At 39.6% G+C, this 12,322-nt stretch overlaps 1 protein-coding gene across 2 annotated transcripts in view; it reads left to right on the top strand.

The window, feature by feature from the left end:
* ELP3 (elongator acetyltransferase complex subunit 3) overlaps positions 1 to 12,322 on the top strand; it is a 109,453-nt gene that overhangs the window by 71,647 nt on the left and 25,484 nt on the right. For both annotated transcript variants that reach the window (XM_065878640.1, XM_065878641.1), the window contains 4 exons: positions 5,497 to 5,587; positions 8,090 to 8,155; positions 9,731 to 9,958; positions 10,895 to 10,976. In XM_065878640.1, the coding sequence (XP_065734712.1) occupies positions 5,497 to 5,587; positions 8,090 to 8,155; positions 9,731 to 9,958; positions 10,895 to 10,976 (467 nt within the window). The remainder of the gene's footprint in view (positions 1 to 5,496; positions 5,588 to 8,089; positions 8,156 to 9,730; positions 9,959 to 10,894; positions 10,977 to 12,322) is intronic.

Below are 12,322 nucleotides of genomic sequence, written 5' to 3'. Positions count from 1 at the left end.
ATATACAATGGAAAAAAGACAGCCTGTTCAATAAATGGTGCTGGGAAAACTGGACAGCTACATGTAAAAGAATGAAATTAGAACACTCCCTAACACCATACACAAAAATAAACTCAAAATGGATTAAAGGGGCTTCCCTGGTGGCGCAGTGGTTGAGAGTCCATCTGCTGATGCAGGGACACGGGTTCGTGCCCCAGTCCGGGAAGATCCCACATGCCACAGAGCAGCTAGGCCTGTGAGCCATGGCCGCTGAGCCTGCGTGTCCGGAGCCTGTGCTCCACAACGGGAGAGGCCACAACAGTGAGAGGCCCGCATACCGCAAAAAAAAAAAAAAAAAAAAGGATTAAACCTAAATGTAAGGCCAGACACTATAAAACTCTTAGAGGAAAAACATAGGCAGAGCACTCTATGACATAAATCACAGCAAGATCCTTTTTGATCCACCTCCTAGAGAAATGGAAATAAGAACAAAAATAAACAAATGGGACCTAATGAAACTTAAAAGCTTTTGCACAGCAAAGGAAAACATAAACAAGGCGAAAAGACCACCCTCAGAATGGAAGAAAATATTTGCAAATGAGGCAACTGACAAAGGATTCTTCTCCAAAATATACAAGCAGCTCATACAGCTCAATATCAAAAAACAAACAACCCAATCCAAAATGGGCAGAAGACCTAAATAGACATTTCTCCAAAAAAGATATACAGATTGTCAACAAACACATGGAAGGGTGCTCAACATCACTAATCATTAGAGAAATGCAAATCAAAACTACAGTGAAGTATCACCTCACACCAGTCAGAATGGCCATCATCAGAAAATCTACAAACAATAAATGCTGGAGAGGGTGTGGAGAAAAGGGAACCCTCTTGCACTGTTGGTGGGAATGTGAACTGATACAGCCACTATGGAGAACAGTATGGAAGTTCCTTAAAAAACTAAAAATAGGGCTTCCCTGGTGGCACAGTGGTTGAGAGTCCACCTGCCGATGCACGGGACATGGGTTCATGCCACGGTTCTGGAAGATCCCACATGCAGCGGAGCGGCTAGGCCCGTGAGCCATGGCTGGTGAGCCTGCGCGTCTGGAGCCTGTGCTCCACGGTGGGCGAGGCCACAGCAGTGAGAGGACCATGTACCGCAAAAAAAAAAACTATAAATAGAACTACCATATGACCCAGCAATCCTACTACTGGGCATATACCCGGAGAAACCCATAATTCAAAAAAGAGTCATGTACCACAATGTTCATTGCAGCTCTATTTACAGTAGCCAGGACGTGGAAGTAACCTAAGTGTCCATTGACAGATGAATGGATAAAGAAGATGTGGCACATATATACAGTGGAATATTACTCAGCCATAAAAAGAAACGAAAGTGAGTTATTTGTAGTGAGGTAGATGGACAGAGTGAAGCAAGGCAGAAAGAGAAAAATAAATACTGTATGCTAACACATATATATGGAGTCTAAAAATAAAATGATTCTGAAGAATCTAGGGGCAGGACAGGAATAAAGACGCAGATGTAGAGAACGGACTTGAGGACACGGGGAGGGGGAAGGGTAAGCTGGAACAAAGTGAGAGAGTGGCATGGACTTACTTGTACTACCGAATATAAAATAGGTAGCTAGTAGGAAGCAGCCGCATAGCACAGGGAGATCAGCTTGGTGCTTTGTGACCACCTAGAGGGGTGGGATAGGGAGGGTGGGAGGGAGACGCAAGAGGGAGGAGATATGGGGATATATGTATGTGTATAGCTGATTCACTTTGTTATAAAGCAGAAACTAACACACCATTGTAAAGCAATTATACTCCAATAAAGATGTTAAAAAAAAAAAAAGGACTGGTTCATTATTAAAAATACTTGTAGAGCCCATCTTCCTTTCCCTTCATCTCCCCTTCCCATCACCTCCAGAGGCAGTGCCACAGAGGTGTTGAGAGCAGCATGCCTGGCATCTGAAGAAATGTAGAGTAATAGTGAGTGCAGAGGTGTCACCAGGAGTAGTTGGGAGATTGGTTATATTGAGCAAATAAGTTGTTTGATTTAGCAAACAAATAAATATACTAAAGATAAGGAAGCCAGGTTTCTCACTGTCCAAAGGGATTTACAGACATTGAAGGGTAGAAAGCTGAAAAGAACACTGAGGCACTGGATTAGAATTGTAATTATCAGCATGATTTCACAGCTTTTTAAATTTGTATGTAGAAACGATCATGTTTCTATATTTGAATATATGAATATAAATATATATATACATATGTGTATACATACATAAATTTCTTAGTTGTGTACACTGAAAGGGTCTAGAGGCAATGATACCTCAATAGTAATGAGCACAATGAGTGCTCAGATCTTGGTTTCTAAATACCACCCTCCACTAAAAGGAATCAGCGATGCTTGGATAAGTGGCCAATTCTAGGACTGGGGCAGCAAACATATAAGATCAACGTGTAACATCATGTTGTTCCAGAAAGTAAAAGAAATATTCAAAGAATGGTGGGAACATGTCAGAAGGACCCCAAAGCCAGCCTGAACGCATGCCCACTGACCAAATCTAATGTAAGCAACAAAATAAATACTGTTAATATCAGATTACAGCTCATTGAATAAAATAGAAATCTATGCGTTTATAAATAAATGAATAAATAGAGAAGGGAACATTCTTCCTTAATATACAAGCTCAACTAATAAATGCAGAAGGGATAGTAGAAATAATCACCGTTGATGTCTATTATAGGGACGGTGATACAGAAGGAGTCATTGGTGGATGCTAGACTGGTAGTTGGAGGCTTGGTGAGGAACAGGATATTGGCATGATGCAGTGTACTTGTTTCAGCTCTCATACTGTAACAAGTGTCCTTTCACAGTCCATTTAATAACGCATTTTTCACATTTTTATGCTTTTTGTTGATTTTGCTGTTTAAAATAGCCCCCACATGTAGTGCCGAGGTGCTGTCTATCTAGTGTTCCTAAGTACAAGAAGGCTGTGATGTGTCTTACAAAGAAAATGAATGTGTTAGATAAGCTTCATTGCAGCATGAATTATAGCGCTATTGGCCACAAGTGCAATGTTACCGAATCAATTCTGTGTTAAATAAAGTGTTTTTAGCTGGAAACCCACATAAAACAAGGTTACATGTTGATCAGTTGGAGAAAATGGACTAAAGGCTCACAGGAACCTAACCCTGCATTTTCCATAGGAGCAGTGCTTCACTGTTTGCTAATTCAGTGTTCATGGCACATTATAGGACTTCACTGCCATGAATAACAAGAATCAGATGTATCTCGCGTAATGGGTACTGCCGAAACCGATAAGTGTCGTTTCAGGGGGGCCCCAAGGAACCCGGTCTTTTATGTCTCAGCCCAGAAAGAATTCAGCGAGAGTCAAAGTGATAGATAAGCAGTGATTTATTAGAATAGAATAGGATGTTTGTGAGGCTTACAAGCGGCTGGGCAAGAAGGTGCTGCGCCCTGAGAACTTAGTGGGCTACAGTTTTGTAATCAAAGGAAAAGTGGGGAGGGTGAAAAGACCACCTTCTTCCTCATTCTTGAGTAGAAGTCATGCTTCCATCATCAGCTCCTCCTCCAGATTGGGCAGGGGAGTTTTCTTGTCCCTACATGGTCAAGCCAGGACTGTCATGGCACTATGGAAAAATTATTTCAGGTCTTTCACTTTGAAATGTCACCTTTCCATAAAGTACTGTTTTTTATGTGTGCAGAGAGCATGTCCTAGGGATCATGAACTTACTGAGCTCACTGGGCAGGATGTGGGTCTCATGTCACCATTGTTTTTATTGTTTTGGGGCTTGTCTCATGCATGGGTTTTGTTGCTAAGCAGGCCTGCTTGGCTTTGTGGTTAAGCAAACCTGCTTTCTTGAATGACCATTAACTTACAGGGGTCTCCCATACTTTTTTCTTTACTTACAATCCCCTAGTGGGATTAACTGTTTAATTGCCTAATTTGTCCCTTTACTTTGTCCCTATCACTAACAGTGGTTGCCATTGGTTTTATCAGATTAATTTCACATGATGTATAACAGTGTTCAAAATTTTACTCTGTTGTGAAACTATACTTATGTATTTGTGAGTGATTTATAAAATATTTCAGGGTTAAAAGGGACATGTGGAAGACTAACTTTGACTTATATAATATGAAGTAGTAAAATATTTAAAACAGTTGTTTGTGCATTTCTTGCTAAAATAAACTATACTTTTTAGTTGACTAGCCTTCTTTTGGTTTCATCTGCTTACTAATTTAAGATGAATTTGATTTTAAGAAATTATAGTTCCAAAGATAGAAAGTTTATTTTACTAGAAAGTATAAGTAAACCATATCTATTAACTAATCACTCTAAAATATGTTTTTTATGTTGTTCTCACTTTGAACTCCTTGGTATGTCTTTCTCTTAAAGAATTTTGGCTTATCAGTGCTTTATAGTTGCTTCCAGAGCCTGATAGATTTATTATGTATAGTTTTTAATGCTAATCAATTGGCTTTTGATACTTTTTTTGAGTGAGTGGGGAATATCTTATTAGAATCAAATAGATGAATTAGCTAATTTTATTTACTTAACATTTGGAGGGATAAGTGAAAAGAGAAGGAAAAGACTTAAGCTGATTCAAAAGCAAAAATGAGAAGAAAAGATAAATGACGTATTCTTCAAGTCGTCTAATCAACCAAATATTAGACAAAAGAAATTGGGGATTTGTCTTTAAACTGGAGATGTGCTGAGCATATTCTTACTTTAGGGTTTTTTTTTTAAACTGCCTTTGGATACTGATTTTTGTCTAGAGGGGATAGTGGGGGCTACTAAAATGAAACTCATAATTTCAACTTTTGCTTGACATTTCCTTGGTGCTGGGCACTTTACACTATATTAATGCCAGGAAAAAAATTTTATCTACTCTCATCTTTAGGCAAGTTCTTATTCTTCGAATGCAGAGTCACTTCTAATTTAGCTTTTTAGGAAATGGGAAAAAATTTATTCTTTGAGACCAGTTGTCTAAGCCAGGCTTTTGCGCTTCCTGGTTACTTGTCATTCAGCAACTGTATGGGAAAGTGTCTGTAAGCTATGAATCAGTGTGTTAATAATAATTTTTATTTCTCTGAAGTTGGACTTTGTAAAAACTTTGTAAAAGACAGTTTTATTTCTTGTTTTGTTTAGTACAGATGTCTGTCTCTTCAGCCAAAAATCATTACTAATGGTTATTGGGCATTTGTTTTGTACTTTGTAATCTTATAAAGTGTTTTCATCAGATGTTTCTTAGAAAAACCCTGAGTGATAGGTGAAAATCATAACTTCATAGATGGGAAAACTGGGAGGTAGGAAAGCGGTGAACCTTGCTTTCGGGTCAGAATATTCAACCTCTGCTTTCCTGGTCGGGTTTTGAGGTGGGGAAGGGGTGGTTTTGTTCTTTTTGTTTTTTAAATATCCCTGCCTTTTACTGCTGTAGAGAGTGACTTATATTTTACAACAGCTGATGTTTTTCTCCTACAGAGATATTCCAATGCCCTTAGTCAGCTCAGGAGTAGAGCATGGTAACTTGAGAGAGCTGGCATTCGCAAGAATGAAAGACCTTGGAATACAGGTAAGAGTCTGACCATAACTGTTGAGATCAAAGTAGTCTGAGACACGAAAACCTGTGATACTATCACATTACAAACTTACAGGTTTGGTCAAAAAGCTTTCATGTATTGAAGCCATTCTTACTGTATGACACATTGAAATTGAAGCTAGTGGTTGCAAAGTCTGCATCCTATCCCCTACACCCCTCTGCTTTCTTCTAAAAGAGCGTAGGTTTGTCAATTTAATGGTTGTCTTCCCTGCCTTCTCAGATTGCCAACTGTGTTCAACTCCTTTTTTAAAAAAACTTTTTTTGTTGTTTTGAAGTATTGGGTGTTCAATTCTTGACTAGTGGTTAGAGAAGAATACAACAGTTGAAGAAACAAGGCTTACATACTGAAATAATTAGCAATGTTATTGCCCAGATATACCAGTCTCCCTCGCCCTGCCCCACCCCCATGTCTATTCACTCACTCATTTATTTCACAAATATTTACTAAACACCTCCTTTCTGCTTTCCCTGAAAGAGCCCAGGAATCTGCAATTTGACAGTCTGTAGATGATTCTGAAATCACGATAAGGTTTGAAACTCAGTGCCCTAGGAGCTATTTCTCAGAGCTGCTAAAGAGAAAAGTCCAGGAGGGTGTCTAGGCCTGAGCACTGATTCCTGGCCTCTGCCTTCAAAGATTCTCGTTCACTCCATCTGGGATGGAGCTGTGGGAGGTTCTCATGCACAGTGCAAACATGGACCCCACTTCGAAAGATGTCGTTGAGAGGACTGCATATCATGTTTGTGGACCTACCCAAAACATTTTGTCCTCTGTCAATATATTATGGAGAAAATTTTTCAGAAAATTGTTTGTCCGTAGGAGAGTTTGTGAACATTATGGCTTATTCTACCCTCCCCCCCAAAAAAATTTCAGTTCTAGAAAAACAGCAAATGTATGTGCAGTAATGAAAGCCCCAAACAAGAGCATGTGCCTGCTCAGCCTCCCAGTCCCCCTGCCTGTCCTTGTCGTCCAGCTCCTCCTCCTGAGAGTACCACTGCCCAGTGACCCACCCGGCCTGCCCAGCCTGCTGACCTCATCAACCAGGCACTGTTTTTAACCCTGTACCCCTCTTAACCCGTGATAGCGTGTCATCAGGTAACCTGGGATTGAGTCTAAAGACTGGAATGCAGTCACACCGAAAGACATCCAGTTCACATAGGCAGTGTCTTTACTAGAAAATAAGCACACACCAATCTCTGCCTTAAAAAGCATTCCCCTCCCCTCCAAAAAAAAAGAAAAAAGCATGCAAGTGTTCATTAAAAGCATGTAATATGGGTTCCCGGGGCATGGACTGAATAATGAGCTCTTATTTTTCTCATAGAATTCCATCCATATATATACTAAATATACTATTAGTAGTATAGCTGCATGACATCATCAGATTTCCTGTGGCAATCTTTTCTCACTGATGGAAAATGTTAGAATCCTGGAAATAATTTTTACAGTTCTATAGGGGAAAATATACCATAGGGCATATAATAGTTACTGTAATTATAAATGTCAGGCTGTGTAGCCTGCACACTGGGTTGTGGAATAGAAGCAAGAGTTACATCACATAGCTTGGCCGTGCAGACCAGGCACTGCTTCCGTATAGGCAGGCAGCTTTGTGCTTCCCAGGGACACTCAAAGAGCCAATCTGTGACTGTGGTTCAGATTGTATAATAAATAGCTCAAGGTTCTTTCTTTCCATTCTTCTTCCTTCCCTTCCTTCCTCCCTCCCATCCTTTCTTCCACAGAGCCCTTCTCTGCAAAAAACAGCAGTCTTAGCTTCCCTCTTTCTGACATTCCTAAAATGATACAAATATGGTGATGCTAAAAATGTTAACTGCCATAAAATGGTGAAGGTTTTAAAAAATTAGGAATTCCGTTTTTTCTTTTTTTTTTTTTTTTTTTTTTTTTGCCGTACGCGGGCCTCTCACTGCTGTGGCCTCTCCCGTTGCGGACGCGCAGGCCCAGCAGCCGTGGCTCACGGGCCCAGCCGCTCCACAGCATGTGGGATCTTCCCGGACCGGGGCACAAACCCATGTCCCCCGCATCGGCAGGCGGACTCACAACTACTGCGCCACCAGGGAAGCCCAGGAATTCAGTTTTTACTCTTTGGTAGACATAGTTTTGGGTTGCACTTTCAGATACAGTTATATCCTCTGGATTTTCAGATTTTAGAATGTATGTTCTTTACTTTCAATATTGTATATTGATCTCCTTTGGATTCTAAACTTATTTTAAAAGCAATACTGTACCAACTTCATGTATTTCTAGTTTGTTTTTCCCTATCCACAGGTTTATTAAAGACGGCTTCATTTTTAATTCATTTCTTTTACCTCAATGTAAATTATGTCCAAACTTAATTTTGAGCCCAGGATTTGGTGGAGAAGTTTCAATAAAAATTGAATTAGTTACCAGTTTTATATTTGCCCCCCCTTCCCACTTTTTTTTTCTTTCTTTTCTTTCTTTCTTTCCTTTCTTTTTTTTGGCAGTGTCGAGATGTGAGAACCAGAGAGGTTGGAATCCAAGAAATTCATCACAAAGTGCGTCCATACCAGGTTAGTTTCTTCATTTTATAGAGAGATTGGGTCCTGTTCATTAATCTTTGTTAAGCCTGGGCCTACACCTACTTACCAGTAGGACCTAGACCCTAGAAGTTAATGAGTAAACTAAGAGCAAAGAGTAATTCAGAATGAAGTCAAGCCAGGAAAGCCAGATATGAGGGTGGCTCAACTCTAGAAGAGCCAGGTTAGGAAAACCAAGTTTGAACTTCATTGTAGATCAGCACTGTCCAGTAGAACTTTCCATAGTGTTGGAAATGTTCTATAATCTGTGCTATCTAATAGGATATCAGCTACCAGTCACATGTGACTTGAAATGTGGCTAGTGCAAAGAAGAACTTAGTTTTTAATTTTATTTAATTTCAAGTAATTCCAATGTAAATAGCCAAATGTGACTAGTGGCTACCTTCAGGTAAAGCTGAGTGTCATGTGCTTATCTCTGTGTGCAACTGTTAAATTATTGCCTGTTGATGGTAATCAAGCGAATAGATCAGCCATATCAACAGGGGTTCCACACAACGTGTTTGTGATAAATTAACTTCTCTCCTAGAATGACATCGTGTTAGCCATTTGCCAGATTTTCTGTGGGGGTTAGCTGTCGTGTAGGAGCCCATTTGAGAAAGGCTAGAGTAGATCTGCATTGATATTTCTGTTCTCAAAGTGAATTGTTTATTTGATTGACGTTTTTCACATTTTGGATCTTTTGAGGAAAAAAGGAGACCCAAGCATAGTTAGTCATTTTGTCAAATTCTTGTGCAATCCAGTTATTCAGCAAACATTAAGTTGAGGAGGAATATCAGTATTAGTCTGTTTATTCACCTCGCTGTGGGTCCAGTCTGCCCATTTTCATAGTGTATCTGGGTGTGACCATGCCCACATCTGTAGCTTTCTCTGCATGCATATTGCTTATATTTACGCAAAGTGCAAGGGACACTTGAGCAGGAAGCAAGAGTCAAAAGCCCATGTAGACTGCTGACACAGAAGCTTCCCCAAAAGCCCCTCTCCGGTGGTTGGATTTTCTTTAACATGTTAATCTCATAACTAGGCATACTATTTTAAAGGTCCTGTGGGATACTTTTTTTAAAAATTCCATCAAGGAATAAGTAACCAATAACACATTTTTTCCCCTAAAAGCAGGTTTTAGTGGAGGAGGTAAGGACTAGAAAAGAAAACCATTGAGTACCTGACAGTTCTGGGCCTCAGGGTGCTCCCAAGAGCTGCACACGTGACATAATGTATAATTTTACCTTAGAAACTCTTCATGGAGGATCAGATTTAAATACATGGAAGCATTTACTGAGCCAAACTGTAAGAATCACAAGGTTAATGAGGTTCAGATGTTTATGAAATTGTAAGACTGGTTTCCTTTTTTATAGTCCGCGAACAAGTCATGAACTCTCGTTTAATCAGTGCTATTGAGAGGAGACAAGTAAAAAGAAACATAATTTGTGGTTATTTATTCTTTATCCCTAATCGTGGATATTAGTCTAAATAAACATATATAATAATAGAAATGCGCTTTGTTCTCTAGTTTAAAAAAAAAAAGTTTTTGCGTGGCTTTTTATGAAACAGGTTGAATTGGTAAGAAGAGATTATGTTGCAAATGGTGGCTGGGAGACATTCTTATCCTATGAAGACCCCGATCAAGACATTTTGATTGGCCTCCTGAGATTACGGAAGTGCTCAGAGGAGACATTCCGTTTCGAATTGGTCGGCGGGGTGTCCATAGTCCGAGAGCTGCATGTGTATGGAAGTGTCGTCCCCGTCAGCAGTCGGGATCCCACTAAATTTCAGCATCAGGTATCCTGTATTCCATTTCTGTTTGACTGTGATTAAGAAATTGCTCAAAGGAGGAAAAGAGAAAAAGAATGGGGCAAGGGTGGAAGGGTGGGAGCAGAGGAAAAGGAGGGGGGAAATTCGGGAAGTGTAGAAACAGGAACCAGTATAATACTACAGTTGTTCAGAGATGTTTTCTCTTTAAATTGCTCCCCTTTGGGTGTGAGGGAGGGGGAGGGAGAGACAAATTGAGACTCAGTCAAGTGGAATATAGTAATAGACTGAACCGTATGAAATTGCTATTTTTGAAAGTCAGAAATGGTCTAATACTGGCAATTTCGTATGATTCAACTATTTTGGGATCGAAGGAGATGATAATTTGAAAGAAAGCACTTATGAAATGTTAAAGCACTTCGTAAAGACAAGCAAGCTATGTGATATATATAGTGGAACACTATTCCACTCCCCCAAACAACCTAAATAAATAACTCACTTTTTTAAATTTCAGGAGAATAGGTTAAAACTGCTAATGGTGGATGTAGCATAAACCCCCATATTGGTGATTTAAGAATATTGCCTGGTTTCAAAAAGCTTTTTAGAAATTGAAGGGGTGACTAATAATACAAGGGTAGATGCCCCAGACTTTCATCACCTGGAGATTGCCTAGAACTTGTTTAAAAAGAGACAAATCGAGAGGCAATTACACCCTTGCTGTGACTAGATTAGTCATCCACAGAATACCTTTTGATGGCTTTTGTTGCAGTTATTCCTAGTCTGCTACAGTGTGCTTCTGGTATAATTGAATAGTGAAACTTTTCCTTACCCCCGTAAATGGTTTTTTTGTCACTCTTATCTTAAAAGAGTTTAGCAGCTACAAAATATTACCCTTCTTGTTTTATGGACCCCTCTTAATGACTTCTTCCCTTCTTAATTCCCTAACCCCTCCATTGCCTCTTACAGGGATTTGGCATGCTACTGATGGAGGAAGCAGAAAGAATAGCTAGAGAAGAACATGGATCTGGGAAAATAGCTGTTATATCAGGTAACTGGGGGAGGGCAAAGTTCATGATTCGTTCACATTTTTAACTTGGTACCACAATGAAAAGTACCTCAGGCCTCTCTTTTCCCCATATATGATTATTATGTTCAAAATTGGGCAGAGCCAAATAGGGAAAGGCTGGTGCTCAAACACAAAGAAAATTCCTGTAAGCAGTTTGGCGGAATAGAGCTTGCAGAAGCTCTCCATCTCTTGAGTGGCAAGGCCAGTAATCCATATCCTGTCTTCCTCGTGGTCTGTCACACTGGTCTCTTGTGCTTTGTGCCCAGTTACTCTGTCTGGGAAAAATGAAATTTGATGATATGGATCTAAGAAAATCATAAGTCAGTGTGGAGATTTGTCAGTATCATTCTGGAAATTAAAACAGAACCTAGTTGCCAGTACAAGATGTTGAAAGGCAGCGTTCCTTGCTCCTTAAAAATTGTTTTCAGTGACTTTGTTCCTGGGGAACAGATTTCCCCTGTTTGGAAGCTTTCCCCTTACCTTGCCTAGGACATCAGATAAGTGGAGAAGTGGGCATGTAAAGGAAGGCCTGCTGTAAGTGGAGCAAGAAATAACACATATGCACCCTTTCACTCATATCCTCACAGACTTTGCTATTCTCAATAAGAAGCTAACATGGTGAAAGCCATGATCAAGATTCAGGTTATTTTCCCTCCAGCATTTGTTTTCCCATTAGACTATGGCATTATTAAATGAAAGTTGAAATGACACTTTTTTAAAAAAAATCAGTAAGTTGTTGCCAATCAATAAATCAGTACCTTTGCCCAGATTTCAATGATTCCAAATACGGAAATGTAATGACCCAGGCTCACTTAATCGATTATTCAGTCTGGCTATGGTTTTTGGCATTATCCAGACAGATAATAAAGCATTTTTTTAACATGGCTAGCTCTGTGTTTCTGTGTTATCTTTAATATTTTTTATTGAAGTACAGTTGATTTACAGTGTTGTACTAATTTCTGCTGTACAGCAAAGTGACTCAGTTATACACATATATACATTCTTTTTTATACTCTTTTCCATTATGGTTTACTCCAGGAGACTGGATATAGTTACCTGTGATATACAGTAGGACCTTGTTGTTTATCCATTCTGAATGTAACAGTTTGTATCTACTAACCCCAGACTCCCAGTCCATCCCTCTCCCTCCCGCTCCCCCTCCCCCCTTGGCAACCACAAGTCTGTTCTCTGTTCTGTGTTACCTTTAATCCCACTAAAGAAGTTGGAACTAAATGAGGTTCACCTAATTGGTGCCAATATTTGTAATAAAAAAAATGTTTACTTCTCATTTGTATAGCCTGTGGTTGTCCAGAAGTCAGCCTTTCCTG

Source organism: Phocoena phocoena, chromosome 6 (genome assembly GCF_963924675.1).
Source record: "Phocoena phocoena chromosome 6, mPhoPho1.1, whole genome shotgun sequence".
NCBI classification, from domain to species: Eukaryota; Metazoa; Chordata; class Mammalia; order Artiodactyla; family Phocoenidae; genus Phocoena; species Phocoena phocoena.
Note: the sequence above shows the minus strand (reverse complement) of the source record. Positions and strands in the feature narration are given on the sequence as shown.